The following is a 16,493-nucleotide window of genomic DNA, read 5'->3' on the forward strand; positions in this document are numbered from 1 at the left end:
AGTTACCAGGGATAAAGAGGGACATGATAGAATGACAAAGGTGTCAATTCTCCAACAGGATATTAACACTCTTCAGTGGAACAGAACAGAAAACCTAGGAAGAGACCTACATAAATATAGTCAACTGATCTTTGACAAAAGAGCAAAGACACCCTCTTCAACAAACGGTGCTGGAACAACTAGATATCCACATACAAAAACAAAAACAAAAACAAAAACAAAAACAAAAAAACCACCTCTAGACACAGACCTTACACCCTTCACAAAAATTAACTCAAAATGGATCAGAGACCTAAATGTAAAACTCCTAGAAGATCAAAAAGGAGCAAACCTAGATGGTCTTGGGTTTGGCATGGATTTTTTAGATGTAGCACCAAGGCATGACCCATGAAAGAAAGAACTGAGAAGCTGGACTTCATTAAAATAGAAATTTCTGCTCTGCAAAAGACAATGCCAAGAAAATAAAAAGATAAGCAAAAGACTGGGATCAAGTACTTGCAAAAGAACAGCCAATTCAGAACTGCTACCCAAAATATACAAACAACTCTTAAAACTCAACAAGAAAAAAAAAAACAAAGAACCCAATACAAAAATGGGCCAAACACCTTAACAAAAACCTCCAAGGAGGACGTACATACAGGAAGCAAACACATGAAGAGATGCTCCACATCACCTGCCATCAGGGAAATACAAATCCAACAACAGGATAGCCACACATGCCTGCCAGAACGGCCCAATCCCGAACACTGACACCGCCAAACGCTGGAGAGGATGTGCAGCAACGGGAGGACTCACGATCACTGACGGGAACGCAAAATGGTACAGGCATCGTCGAAGACAGAATGGCGGTTCCTTACAAAATTACATAAGCCTTACTATACAACCCACGTGTTGAAAACTTACGTCCACACAAAAACTTACTCGTGAATGTTTACAGCATTTTATTTATTCCTAATTTATTGAAAATTGGAAGCAACCAAGGTGTATTTCAGTGAATGGTTAAATAAACCATGGACATCCAGATATTGGAATATTATTCAGCACTAAAAAAAAGAGCTATGAAGTAATGGAAAGACGTGAAGGAAATTTAAATGCATATTACTGAGTGAAAAAAGCTAATCTGAAAAGGCTACATACTGTATGACTGCAACTATATGACTAAAAAAAGGCAAATGTATGATAGTAATAAGATCAGTGGCTGCTAGAGGTGAAGGAGTAGGGAAGGAGCACAGGCAGAATACAGAGGATTTTTTTTTTTTTTAAGATTTTATTTATTTATTTGACAGAGAGAGACAGCCAGAGAGAGAGGGAACACAAGCAGGGGAGTGGGAGAGGAAGAAGCAGGCTCATAGCGGAGGAGCCTGATGTGGGGCTCGATCCCATAACGCCGGGATCACGCCCTGAGCCGAAGGCAGACGCTTAACGACTGCGCCACCCAGGAGCCCCAGGATACAGAGGATTTTTAGAGCAGTGAAAATACCATGTATGATACTATAATGATGGATACATATCATTATACAATTTGTCCAAACCCACAGAATGTACACTACCAGGAGTGAACCCTAATGCAAACCAGGGACTTTGGTGATAATGATGTGTCAATGTAGACTGATCAATGCAATGCACGTGCCATTCTGAAGGAAAATAATGGGGAGAGCGTGAGTGCTTAGGGACAGGTGGTGTATAAGAAATCTCTGAGCCTTCTTTTCAATTTTGCTGTGAACCTAAAACGATTCAAAAATATTAAGTCTATTAAAAAAAAAGATCATGAGTAGCCAGGACAATCAAGATTAACTTAACTAGGGATGCCTGGGTGGCTCAGTCAGTTAAGCGCCTGCCTTCAGTTCAGATCATGATCCCAGGGTCCTGGGATGGAGCCCTACATGAGGCTCTCTGCTTGGCAGGGAGTCTGCTTCTCCCTCTGCCTCTATCCCTGCTTGTGCTCTCTCTCTGTCAAATAAATAAATAAAATCTTTAAAAAAAAAAAAAAAAAGATTAACTTAACTAGGTAGAGTAACTGGGGACACCCCTATATAATTTCCCTTTATTTTCAAAGAACCCTTGAAGCAGGTTGCATTCTCTTTCTTTACAGTTGAGAAAACTGCAGGTCACACAGGCTGATCTACCCCAAACCCCATGCCTATTCCACAGGGCCACAACCCAGGCAGTCAGATTACCTCAGAGCAGAGTTTCTCAATGTTGGCCCCAAAACCTACGTTTTGGGTCAGATCGTTCTTTGTTATAGGGGTTGTCTGGTGCACTGCAGGATGTTTAGCAACATCCCTGGCAACCCCCCCTCCCAGATGAAACTACCAAAAATGTGTCCAGACATTACCAAACATGCCCTGGGGCAGAACTACCCCACCTTGAGTTAAGAACCATTGCCTTAGATGGTGCTGCCCATTCATGCAATGCAATCACCAGGCCCAGCACCAGGCACAGAGAACACAATCCCAAATAAACTAGAGACCCTGCCTCACGAGGGGGATGACGGACTGAGCAATGAGTGGTTGGTACAATGTGGGTGGAGATACGTGCTTCAGCAAATCAGAGTGGTGGCAGCACTAAAATTGTAATTTTGCTGGAGTCCGGGGTTGCAGAGGTAAAGTCTCTGGAGCCGGATTGTTCATTCATTATTGATGATGGCAATTAACAGTGACCAGGTACTTTTATTGGGTCCTTAACTCTATGGTAGGCATGGTGCTAAAAGGCTTTATATCTGACCTCATTTAAACATCACTAAAACTATTTAAAGTGAAGAGTCATTACTATCACCATTTTCCAGATGAGGAAACTGAAGCTGTAAGACTCTAAGTCTTAAGTGAGTAGGTAAATCACGGAGCCAGAAATGATCCAAGAGCCCAGGTTGTTTTGACACTAATTATAATACCTGGAGGATGTGCCAAAAATTTGGCAAGCAGGGATGGGGACTTTAAGCTATCCTTATGAAGGGTACCACTGGACAACACTGTAGCTGAAACTAATTTAAAATAAATTCTTTTTAAGTTGGCATTATGGTACGTAAGTGACCATGGTTCAGCAGAAGGCAGACCTGCCTAATGCAGAATATTATTCTCCAGTATTACAGGTTGAACTCAGTCGTAATTTTTTTTAAAGCATCAAGGTTACAGTATAATTAGGAACCAGCTGCAATTGTAATTACAGCTCCCAATATAATTTGTTACATATTAGCAAGTGTCAAATTACTACTGCTCCTTAAATGAATAAAAACTGATTGTGCTGTTCTGAAGACTGGGATGTATGTTCCTGATGGGGAACAAAGGAATATAAAAAGTATATGACATATTTATAATGTGCTGAAAGGTTCTACTTAGGAGATCACAAGTTGCTGGAGCCCAGATAATGTCATAGAAAGTTAAAATGGCTTCTGAGAAAGAACAGTTAACTTCATAAATGCAGAGGAAGAGAAAGCAGCAAATCAAATGACAATAGAAAAGTTGCTTCCACTAAATAGTACCTTACCTATTCAAAATTCCGCTGTGCACCAACATCGTCAAACTGAAGAATACTCAAAGACCCAGGAGGAAGCCGAAAGAAAAAGAACAGGAGCCCTCTGCACAGCCAGGCCCCTCATCCTAAAGACTGCACACAATCTCACTCACATGAGCCCTCCTCTGTCTTTCCCATAGTCCCCAGACTTCTGACATTATTCTGAGCAACTTCTCTGTGATTCCAAACGCACAGCCCACACTGCTACAAAGCTACCGATGTTGCAGGCCTGGCTCTGAGCTTTGCAAACACGAGCACACCGACCCAGGAAACAAATACAATGATGCCCCTTTTTATAAATCAGGAAACTGAGGTACAGAGTCCAAGATTCAACCATTATATTATACTGGCTTTCAGAAGAAAAGAGAGAACACAAGACTGAAAGAGCAAGCAAACCCAGAGATTAAAAGAAAATTAAGACACATCAATCAATTGCAATGCCTGGGCCTTACTTAGATGACAATTTTAAAAACTATTTTAAAAAATTATAAGAAATGGAGAAATGTGTAAAGTGCGTACAGAACAGATATTTGATCATACTGAAGAATCACTGAATTTTTTTTAGGTATAGTATTTTGGTTGTGCATTTTAAAAAATCTCTTTTAGAGATACACACTGATATTTACATACACAATGATAAGATGTTGGGAATTCGCTTGGAAAAATTCAGGGGGATGGAAGGAAGAGAGTGTGGTATGAATGAAATAATACCGGTCATAAACTGATAATTCCTGAAACTGGCTAGATAGGAACATGGGGGTTAATTTTACTTTTCTATTTTTTTGCACATTACGGAAAATTTCCATAATGAGAAGTTTAAAAAATGCTGCAGCTCTTTCAAGACCTAAGTCAAATGCCAATTCCTCCAGGAAGATGTTCCAGATTGTCCAATCAAATTCCCCTCACAGAATGCTACTTGCCCCTATTTTACAGGCCTTGCAATTGGACATTTAAATTTTCACCCTATCACTAACCAGCAATATGACCTCCTGTGTTCTCATTTGTTAGAGAGAGCGGGGAGGAGGGAGGGAAAGGACTGAATGAAAGTGGCGTAAGCTGGGCAGAATCTAGCAGTGCCTTGCTTCCCAGTTACTGGTACCCTTTCCATATTCCTATTCACAGCAGCTGAGCTGATGGAGTCATCAGAGGACAGCTGAGCCCCAAGGGGAGGCTCTCTTGGCTTTCTGAACTAATCGTATTTTCTCTTAAGAATCTAAGCCAACAAGGGTCCAGGCTGAGCTGGCAGCAGGTCATACTGGCTGGTGATGTGGCACTAGTGAAGGTTCATGACCTCCTGGGGTTGAACAACAACAAAAATTAAACTGGTTCCCTACTTTTCATCTTATATCAAAATAACTGAAGATAATTAGTAAATAATTTCAAAAAGAAAAGAGAGACTTATAAAGAGTACTAGAAAAACACAAGTGGTTTCTTACATAATATTAAGTGGGGAAGCCACGTTTAAACATGACAGACAGCCTAGAATCCATAAAGGAATCCATAAATGAAAAGATTATTAAATACATAACATAAACATTTTTAAAAATCAAAAGTGAGTATGAACCAGTTAAACATCAAACAACTACCAAAAAAAAAAAATGTGCAACAGACAGGGCAAAGGGCCAAGGTTCTTAATTTAAAAGTGCTCTTAGAACAAATCAATGTGAAAAGACAAATAATCCAATAGAAAACTGGACAAAGGTCAAGACCAGGCTCTTCTCAAACTGCTGGTGAACACCAAAATAGGGCTAACAAATCTCCAAAAACCACCAAAAAAGAGAACCAGGGGCTGAGCTTCTCCTGGTACTGAGCTGGGAGACAATGGAAAGAAGTAGAACCCTCAAACTCAGAGTCAATATCAACCTGCAATAAAAGAAGTGTGTGAATGCTCACAAGAAATCAAATTAGGGTACAGACGCAACGGGAAGACCATGTGAAGAAACAGGGGGGGGGGGAAGGCCATCTAAGAACTAAAGAGCAAATTCTAAATCTTGTCTCACCTTGCCAACCCTGACAACACCTTGATCTTGGACGTCTAGCCTCTGGATGTGTGAGAAAATACATTTCTGTTGCTGAAGCCACTCTGTCTCTGGTACTTTGTTATGGCAGCCCTGGCAAACCAATGCAGAATCATTAAGTATACACTCATTCAAGTTACACCAGTTAGACATTCTCTTGTTTATTTATTTTACTGTTTCGTTTATTTATTTTGGACCCAGGTTCAAGCACTGCATGTGTTTGTCACATCTCTTTGGAGGTCTTTAGCCTTTTCATTCACAACATTGACATTTTTGAAGTGAGACCAGAGGTCTTACAGAAAGTCCTACTTTCTGGATTTGTCTGATTGTTTCTCCAGGATTAGACTCAGATTCAACATTTTTAGCAAGAATTCTCCAAAAGTCATGCATGTTGTATACTTCCCACTGCACCACATCAGTGGGTTGGCAATGCTAGCTTGTCCCATTTCCTGATGACGTTAAATTGGATCGCAGATTGAGGCAGAGCCCTTCACTGTACAGGTACATTTTCCCCCTCCGTAATTAGTAATTTACAAGGAGGTACTCTGAGACAATGGGAATTCCAACAGTCTTTTACTGAAGAGTTTTAGCATCCATTGAAGATCCTTAATCAATTATTATTTTTACCTACAGGTTGTGAAATGATTTTTTTTTCCTTTTTCTAATTCTATCAAGCCTTCTGCCTTTATTGGTTGGCATTCTTTGGTAAATAAGAGCTTTAGCTCCCACTCTCTGTCTCACTTTGACTTTTGTGGGATGAATACTATTCATTCACGGAATGCTAGTGTTGTGTGGGCTTGTTTTTTTTAATTCAATGTGTTACAGTCTATTTGCAATTGATTTGTTTTTATCATGGTAAAACATACACAAAACTTAACATTTTAACATTTTCAAGTGTACAATTCAGTGGCATTTAGTGTATGTACAATGTTGGACAACCACCAGCACTAATCATTTCATCATTCCAAACAAAGTCTATAGCCACTAATATCCAACTGATTTTAAAAGCCATTATTTTTTGTAATAATTGTGAGACACACTCACTGTAATATGTATATGTACACACATACATGTGTGTGTTTAAAGAATGAAAATCATAATACACAAGAATGACTGTTAATATTAAAATTTAACCAATTCAAATAAACCATTATGCAAAAAGTTGTTGGAATAGAAAGGCAACATCCAAACCCACTGATCAAACATAACATCACAGGAAACAATCAAGAATTACGTGGCCCCTGAAGTAGCACTCAGTACCAACTGCCAAATAACCTGAGAGAGGCACCCAGCACCCCTTATGAAGCATTCAAGCCAAAAACAAAAAACAAAAATTAAAAAACCCTAAACCTGATCAAGCCTCCCGATCTAACTATCACTTGTCAGAAAACACTGGGGACAGAAAAACACCAGGGGGATGCAATCAGCAAAATCCAAATCGTAGGAAAGTAAAGATGACCCAATTCCCTCATCAAATTAACAGCAAGGAAATAAAATAAGAGAGGCAGGAGAACCTACAGATTAACAGGATTTAAAAGGCAGATGCCTTGTGTGGCCTGTGTCTGAATCTTGATTAGAATAAACCAACCATAAAAAGCTATAAATTTAGGACATGGGTTTTAACATCGTGGCAGGTGCTTCAAGGAACGGTGTAATAAAACTAAGACCCCATTCCTAAGAACTAAAGAGAACTAAAAAAATAAAAAACTTAAAAAACCTCCCAAGCAACATAGAGAAATGACAAGAAACACTTCTGTCTCTGAGCTCTAAATTAAACAACAAAAAACAGGCTCCCTTTTACCCTCGGAGATACACTGCTGCCATAGCTTCATGGCAAGGAATGAGAACAGGGGTTCCATTCACAACCACTGTGAAGGATATCAGAAGGGAACCAGCGTGAGGGAATATGGGAGAAGTTAGACAACAGCCAAGACCAAGGAGGCGTTAGCTGGCTAAAGAGATGTTTTATTCTGTAGGCAACATGAAACTACGCTGTGTAACGAGGTAAATTAAAGAAGGCAATGTCATAGGATGGTTACGTGCCTGGACTCTGAACCCAGGCTGCTGGTCTTCAAATCCTAGCTTAGCCACTTCTAAGCTGTGCGCCCTTGGACAAATCATTTAACCTCTCTGTTCGCCAAGACACTTAAACACTGTTCAGATGAGTTTGCCCATCTGTATAATGGAGATAAGAACAGCACTTACATGTCATAGGATTATTGAGAAGATTAAATCCATGTTCAGAGGGCCTCAAACGGTGCCTGACTGTAAGTATTAAATAAATGTAACCTGCTGTTGTTATTGTTATTTCCATAACCTTTCTGAGCCTTAAGTTTCCCTGTCAAATGAAGCTACAATACCTTCCCTCTATGCTGTAGATGATTATAAAGATAAAATAATGAAGTGTGGGTCTTCATGTTATCCGGTTATTTTAATTCCCGTAGACTGTGAGTTCTTGAAAACATGCCCAATAGCTTACTCGTTTTGGTAAGCCCAGTACAGTATGAGCTGGCAGGTGGTTGGTTCAACAACACACCTGAATGCATCTTTTAAAAACTGTTAAGTGTTATCCACGTGAACACAGTACTGCTATGAGCATGGCAGGAAGAGTGAACCTGAGAAGCTGCCTTTGACAGATCTGGACAGAATGGAGAGGGAAGTGAAGAGGACAGACCAAAGGCAAGACCAGCCTGGAAGCTATAACAACGCTGTAGCTAAAAAGTAATGAAGACCTGGACGTAAACGGGAGAGACAGGACACACCGGCTCCAAGGCAGTAGAAGCGTTTACTGGACCCCTATCTCTGTCCTCTTTCAAATTCCTGCGGATGGCCTTTCCTGGCCGTCCACAACAGGTGTTTAATTGAGCTTCTGGAAACTTTAACCAGTAGGAAAGTTAAGTTGCAGGCTGAAAGTGAGGAACGACCAACAAGATGAATTCAATTCTAGGTAAGCATAGTTGGAAATATCTTTGAGGCAGAAAAGTTGAGATTTCCAACAAACAGCTTGGGAGAGCTACCCGGACTAACTGACATGAAGCCATCACCTTTCAGAGGGAAGAGGATCTCGGGCCATCAACATTTCAGGGGGAAGCAGAAGGACAAAAAGAGGCCGCAAAGGAGAATAAGGAATAATGTGAGAGTTAAGAGGCCAACCACGAGAGGGGACATCATGAAAGCTGACGGAAGATGTTACAGGCAGGAAGGGGTGGAACATGGGGTCCCAGGAGGCCAGAAATAAGGAGGGCAGGCCAACAGTTTCAGAACTGGTGACCTTCAGGAGGGAATGTCAAAAAAGAGAAGAGGCACAAGTTCATTTTCAGGAACTTTAAGTATGGGTGGGTAGTTAAGAAATGGAGAAAAGTACAACCCTTGTACAATACTCATACATTCCCTTAAATAATAATTCAGGGATGTGTTCCAAAAATAATACCCTGACCCCAATGCAGAACCAAAATTAATCCTAAAACCCTAAAATTTATACTGGATTTTATCACTAAGTATTTAATTCTGCAAAACGCTGGACTAACTTAGAACCAATTTAAAAGGTGCTGCACCCTTGGCTTAGGAAGGCAGCTACATTTAATTACACAGTAATGAGAGTTCCAGACCAATATTCTTTAAACTTTAATGTGCATACAGTCCCCTGGAGATCTAGTTAAAATGCAGATTCTGATCCGACAGACTCTTTGGCCTGGGCTCAGTCCAAAAACGCTGCAATTCTAACAAGCTGCCCGGTAAACCAATGCTGCTGGTCCATGGACCAAAACTCCCAATAGCAAAGCTCCAGGAAGACCACTCCGAGAATCTGGCTAAGCAGCCACACTGGCTAGCCATTATGGTGAACAGTGAATGGATCAGATGCTTAAGAAAAGCACACTCTGTTTTGTTCAGGTAAGTCAAATAATGTCTATGTCCCCTAGTTTTCAGTTAGGTAATGTCCCGCAGCCCGCAAAGACATCTCTCGGCCATCCTATAGCACTAACTCCCCAAGTGTTTGCACACGTTTTATTGCATCTGCTCATGACACACGTCACAGACAGTCCCTGCTTTCCACAGGGTGATACTAAGCACCCAGAGAAGTTAGACTTGCCCACGCTGTCACCATCAGTGGAAGCAGCGGGCATATAACCCACTCCTGCCTGGCCAGCTCCTCACTAAACCAGAGCTAGGGACTTAAAAATACACGAACAAAATGTTCTTTGCAGCCTCTTTCCACTTAAGAAATCAGTTCTGAGCTCCTCTGCAGCTCAACCTACCACTGTGACCAGACTCAGACATATGAGAATCACGAGTCTAACTGGGAAAAACTTCTAAACAGGCATCTGGGGCTACAAGCCTATTCAAATCAGGCTTATGATGGGGTTCAGAATCCCTGCACCAAACGCAGCACCTTGGCATATGGAATGTCTGAGGCCGAAGGAGTCTGAGAAAACAGTAGAAGCAAGAAGGTCACTCTGACCTCCTCCCCCACAATCCTCTTTCCTAAAATCAGTCATGTATCTCCCATGTGAAGGGTACCCTCCCTGTACCAGGAGAAGGAAAGACATTCTTATCACGAGAGATGGGGAATGGGGACCCAGACAGCTGTACAAACAAACCTCGTTAAACTAACCCTTGTCTTCTAGTTACTTCTTCATCATTTACTACTCCTGGCCCAAACCCCTTCGTCTCAATTCTTTACATGTCCACTATTTCTCTGTCTAAAAGGAATAAAAGTTTCCTGCCCTGGTCACTTCTCTGGGTCTTCATTCTCTTGTGAAGACTGCCATATACAGGTAAAAAGTCCATAAAATTTGTATGCTTTTCTCCTGTCAATATGTTTTTGTCAATTTAATTTTCAGATCCAGCCAGGGACCCCTAGGAGAGTCCAGAAAAACTTTTTCCTCCCCTACACTTACTTATACAATTTTCTTACAAACTGTACTGTACAAGTCTTATGCAACAGACATTTTACCATAGAACAGTAAGTGTATCTTGAAATATCTGACTCTTGTATCAAGTCAACAATTTTCATGGATAACATGTGGAAACTGTGACTACATGTGGAAATCAAGACAAAGCTACCAGCCTAATAACAGTCATTAAATAGAGTGGTTTATTTAGGTTAAATTACTAAGAATTTCAACACTGCCAACTCTGCTATGTTGTCAGCACCTAAAGTCAAAAGGAACCATCCAGGCTTATTTTCACTCACGCAACTGCACAGCAAATTTCCAAAGGAAATGGTTGAGTATGAGTACTCTATTCTTGTAAACGTTTCCAATCAACAAACCAGACCACCACGCTACAAATCAACCACTGGGAATAATTCTGAGGTAACAGACCAGAGCCACCATTAATTAGGCCGATTTAACCCAACAAGACAGTCCGGTTAAACAGGCCACGAAAACAGAGCGAGCTCAGTTGTTGTTAAAGACATCATTGCTAAGGGAATTCTATCACTGCGGTGAGGGCACAGCCCCCTTAATCCCCAGGAAAACCAACACGCATCTGCAGAGTCACACATTCCTCTGCTCCAAGACCCACCCGAAGGCATCCTGGCAGGAAGGATGGGTGTTTACAAAGCAGCAAATGCTGAGGGTAGGAAGAAACCATGGTCGTAGGCCTTATCCTCACAGAGAGTGGAAAACACAGGGTGGAATGACTCCATTTAAGAACCAAACAAAAGCAGAGGCTGCGCTAGGACAAAAGGTCAAAGCAGCAGAAGGAATCAGAGCCCCTCCAGCAGTCTCATGAAGAACTCCATATCCAAACAGACCTGTGCCCTACCTTATATGTTGACTTTCAACCCTTCCCACCACACCCACCCCACAGTTCCCTATTGGCTGACCAACACCTGTAAGGTGTGTGGCCTAACTGGAGAACACCCACAGCACAGGGGCTCCAAACTAGGTCGGCCAGGGCAAAGGCTGCCAGACCAAGGTCACTCTGCAACATGTCTCTGCCTTTCACTTGCTGTTTCTTATCACTGGAATGGGTCTTCCCTCTTTCCCCCAACCACTCCTGCCGAAATACCACCTCCTACCCCCACAGAAAAGGTCTTCTTCCCTGATGCTCCTATAGCCCTTATTATGGCACTAACCCTACTTAGGGAATTTCCATGAGAGGAGTCAGCCTGTAGTATGGTTGTGGTTTTCCTGAAGGCCCAAACAGAGACTAATTCATTTTCATATCTCAGTTTAGCCACATTTGGAACATTAGAAAGAACACAATACGATCATGGCAACAACTCACCCAAGAATGGAGTATCAATACTAAGTATACTAGTCCTACAGACCAAATTTTCATTATTATTAATGCTTTAATTTGTCTCCAAATTTCTTTCTTTTAGTTCCAGGCTAATTTTACACAAATTATTGGTCCATGTCCAGTTTTGTATTTGAACATCTCTCATGCCTGAACTTGAGTGAGCATTCTCTAACTTTTAGCAGTTTCATTTAGTTTCACTTCATCATCATTAATATACAAACTCAACCAATGACCAAGAAGGAATGTTCGCTACAACCAAATGGGGGTGAAGGGGAAGGAGAGGTTTTCCCCTCTATTACTACTTTTTAAAAATACATTTTTTGTGGAGTTGCATGAAATATAATTTTAAAGACTCATCTGCATTTTAATACATGTGGGGCAGTGCTTGGAAGTTTTTAAAAGAAATCCTGAAAACAACACAAATAGTACAGGCAGACCACTTACCATTTACCATATAGCAAGGGAACCCATAAGGATTATTCTTATAAAAGTAGGCAGAACAAGAAAATGGAAGCTTTTTTAGTTTGTCTCAAAATACTAAGAGTTAGATCAATGTTACATCGTGAAAAAATGAATACCTTTTGCATTGTTATGCAGAAGCCTTCATGCAGAAATCAAAATAAAAGCAGGCCAAAGACGAGATTCTTGGCCTTCCTATTTGAACTACTTAAAGGATGAGGGACATGAACAATTCATTACATTTGGAAAAAAAAAGACCAAGGAAACTCAGAATAAAGAGATCAAGAAACTGCTAGGTATGGCTAAGTTCATCCAGAAAATATCAATTCTGCCTAATTAAATACTCAAATAAGTCATCACAGTGAGTGCTGGAATTCACCTATAATTGTTGAGTTTCAGACTCTTGGCCCAACCTCAGAGACATTCCATTTATGTGGGCTCTCTCCTAGGCATGCTCTTCATGTTTTAAGAGGGGATGTCAATCCTACTTCTAAATGAGACTGTCCAGCCTATAGCTCTGTGTTCAACCCAGCAACATGGAATAACTGCATTCCAGGAAAAAGCAAAGAGCACAGCCTTTTACTTGGGCTGCCCAGCACTAACCAGTAGCCGACACAATCACCCTGCAAGGATAGTGTTCAAAGGCAACTAAATAAGAGACTTTCTTGGACTAAGGTAGACCAGCACAGCTCATTTTGGGAACTTTTAAGACTACATTTTTTACTGCACTTCCCTGAAGCTACAATGAGCGACACTATAAGAAATGGCCTTATGGAAACCACAGACATATATTTGCGGTCATGAGCTAGTTTTGAATGCAGTTCACTCACCGCATAAAAAGGACATGGGGAGAAACTACCCTCCGTACAAGGAGACCTCTCTCTCAAGTAACTGACCTCACTGATCATTTCCTCTTTACTTTGGCTGCTAGAAAATTCAGTCACCTCTAGCAAGTACATCCTTGTTTTCCACTAACTTTAGTCCTGGCTGTGTCTTACTTTGCCTTTATCCTGTTTTTCTCATCTGCTCTGACTTGATGTTGATGTCTTGTTGGACTGTAAATATATGTATGTATATATGACATGAGCCATCAGAAATCCTGAAAAGAGGCAAGGCAAAAATGAATAAATAAACAAAAACACAAGTTTCCTAAGAGCAAAAATGAAATGTTTCATTTTCCCTCTCATACTTGGCTAAAATTCAACTGCACTTATTGCCATGATGTGACAGCTGCATAAAGATACAACCAAAAAGTTAAATGTTTCCATGTCACTTATTGACTTCATACTAGTTAATGATCCTTTTCTTATACTACACTTATATGCACATTCTTCAAATTAGGTTCCTCAATATTTTTATCTCCAAATTAAGTAAAATTATTTAAATCATCTGCAGATATAAAAATAAATGAATAAATAAATAAAGTACGGGAATCTACTTTCACCTACTCTGCTGGAAGAAGTCACCCAGAGGGAACACATTCATATGAAAGCCTTGTACTCTGACTGCATATAAATTTAATGCAAAGAAAAGGTCAAGGGCTACTGAGTTTGAAAGGGTTAACGTAGTTTCCAAAAATGAATACCAGGGATCCTCAAAGAATCAGCCTAAAATAGTTATCTATGCCCATATGTTCACACACGCACATAAATACACTCATGCATACACCCAAGACCACACTCCTGAGGATGCAACTCAAGAGTAATTACAGAAAAGAAAAAGGCCACATAGGCCACATAGTCTAGGAACATGAAGAAGTCTGCAGATTTGGGGAGCCTGGAGAAACTTAAGTCATAGAACAGCATTTAAATATATTTGTCTGCTTACAATTTCCATTGCAAATGTGATTAGTTTGCTTGAATAAATAGGAATATGATGTGTTGGCCATGTTTTCCTCTTGAGGGTTATCACAGAGTTTTGATTAAGGACAAATGTTTGAAATGTTGGGTATATTTAAGTTCACTGCACTTAAAATGAACTAAGAAGTTGTATAGGCTTGATTAAAGGGCTGCCTTCGTGAACTTAAAATTAAAAGCAATAAATTCCAATGATTCAAGTGATTGGGACTAAATATGGTATTCTGTCAGAAAAGTTGAAATGGGAGTCCAAAGAGGCTGAAATGGTGTCCAGGTTTCAAGAAACGGTGAAAGAGGAAAGGTCAAGCTGTCGGAGTTGCCTTTCCTCTGGGTTAGTGAATGATTCACATTACGCAGAATTCCTTTTAAGTAAAACTTCACAAGAGTTACAAGCTCCCAAGACAATCTGTTTTGTCATTTCTAAAAAGAAGCCTCTCAAACGCTCAGAGGCCAGTACGTAAGTGTTGTCAGATGGGGAGAGGGGGTTGAAGGATGAGAAGTGAGGGCGGGATGAGGGTCCTCTTGAGTTTTTATACACGCGCGCGCAGGCCAACTACTCCGAACAGTCTCCAAAACGGAAGTCAAGGTGACTTCCCCACCCGCGGGAGGGCGGAGCCTTTGAAACCTAATAGGTTCGGGCTTCAGGCCGGGCTCTGCCGCCGGGAAGCAGCCCGAGTCAACAACAACCAGGGTAGAAGCAGGTGCGCTCTAGGGTGGCGGAGGGGCCCAGATGAACCCGGGCCCTCCCCCGCCCCGGGCCCACCGGGTTTCCCCAAGCCGACCTTGGCTCAGCCCGCAGGACGCCAACCAGGCACCGACTCCCCTCCCGGGCCAAGTGGGAGGGTTCAGCCGGCAAAGTTTCTACCGCAAGGTCGGGCCTCCGTCCCCGCACGGGCCACATGTGCTGCCCGGGAGGAGCGGTCACCTCCCTGCTCCCGCAAGGTGAAACAGCTGCCCCGGGCCCCTGTTTGTTTTCCACGTTGCATCAACTCGGCACGTGAACGCCGGAGGCTCCCGAGCCGCGGGGCCCCGGCCGGCCGGCACGCTCCCCGGGGCAACGGGCCGACGCTTACCTTGGCGGCCGCCATGCTTCGCCCCGGGTGCGGGCGGCTGCAGGACCCTCTTGGCGGCTAGCTGGCACTGTGGGCCCCGGCGGCTCACTTCCCGTCCCGGCGGCAGTGGGGGTGACGATACAGCCCGGCAGCGTGCGCGCCCGGCCTGCCTCCCCACGCCCTCCCGCCGGCGCGGGTCATGCGGGCGCCGCCAGCCCATTGGCTGCGCCCGGCCCGGGCCGCCCGGGCGCGCGTGATCCGACGGCCTCTGCCCTGCGGCCGGGGCGGGCCCGGGTCCGGGGGCGGTGGACGGGGCGCGCGCACGTGACCCGGGCTGCGCTGTCCAGCGGCGGCCTACCTGGGTGCCCAGGGCCCGGGACGCCCAGGCGGGGCGCGAGCTGGCGTCCTGGGGGTAGGTGACCTGACGAGGCAAGCTGCCGACTGCGACCGGAGCCGGCCGTACCAGGGGCTCCTCCAGGGCGGGTGAGACCCGCATGGAGGGGCACGCAGCTTGACGAAGTGGAGAACTCCACTAGGTCCACTGTTCAGCCAGATTTTCCTTGTCGGTTCGATTTCGAAGGGGCTCCACTCTGCACCATCCTAGAATGTGTCCAAAGGCATTGGCCGAAAGGAAGATAGCAAAGTAATATCGCTGGCAAATTACTTTGAGGCCAAATCTGTAAACTCTAAGTACCAAACAGGTATATATAGTGCAGAACATAGTATTTGTGAGGCTACTTCCTTTCAGCCCTGCTTATTAGGATGGTAGAGGTCAAAGAACCGCCCCCCCCCCCCGAATAAAGGCCCTGCTAAAATAAGTCAAAATTTTAATGGAAAAATTAAATGTATAACCTCCGGAGATCTTACCTCTTTATCAAAATGCCATTCGTCTCTGCCATGAAAATTTATAATTAAGGCAATGGTGGTCAGAGAAAAAGGCTTTAAGTGTTTTTTGGCTTATGGATATAACCTTTCAGCAAAAGTGTTTACTAATTATTTTAATTAATCAACACCAATTGAGTGCCTACATGTGCCAAGCACTGTGTTAGAAACTGGGAACACCAAAATGACTTGAAAGATGGTCTCAGGCCTTAAAGACCTTAAGGGCTAGTGAGGAGGCGGACACATAAATAGTTAACTTTTATATAAATAACCTGTTAAGGCAACAGCCCATTCCCAGGACACCATGGGAACGCTGAGGACTCTGGGAGTACTGTAGGGCAGATGATGCCTAAGCTGAGTGCAGAAAAGTGGCTGTGTATTAGTTCCGTGGGGTAGAGGGGAAGGGTTTTCCAGCCGGAGAAAAGAAAGAGGATAGGCAGGAGGCCCAGAAATTGCTGGAGAACCAC

The 16,493-nt window shown here is 42.8% G+C and overlaps 1 protein-coding gene across 6 annotated transcripts in view; it reads right to left on the bottom strand.

The window, feature by feature from the left end:
* SLC25A13 (solute carrier family 25 member 13) overlaps positions 1-15,338 on the bottom strand; it is a 174,304-nt gene extending 158,966 nt beyond the window's left edge. The window contains exon 1 of one of the 6 annotated variants that reach the window (XM_026506157.4): positions 15,166-15,338. In XM_026506157.4, coding sequence (XP_026361942.1) covers positions 15,166-15,180 — 15 coding nt within the window. In that variant the 5' untranslated portion in view covers positions 15,181-15,338. Of the gene's footprint in view, positions 1-5,510; positions 6,110-15,165 lie in introns of those variants that run through there. The other 5 variants (XM_044386679.3, XM_026506164.4, XM_057304275.1 and 2 more) reach the window with 5 other exon arrangements.
* Positions 15,339-16,493: the final 1,155 nt, after the last annotated feature.

This window comes from Ursus arctos, unplaced genomic scaffold (genome assembly GCF_023065955.2).
Source record: "Ursus arctos isolate Adak ecotype North America unplaced genomic scaffold, UrsArc2.0 scaffold_3, whole genome shotgun sequence".
NCBI lineage: Eukaryota > Metazoa > Chordata > Mammalia > Carnivora > Ursidae > Ursus > Ursus arctos.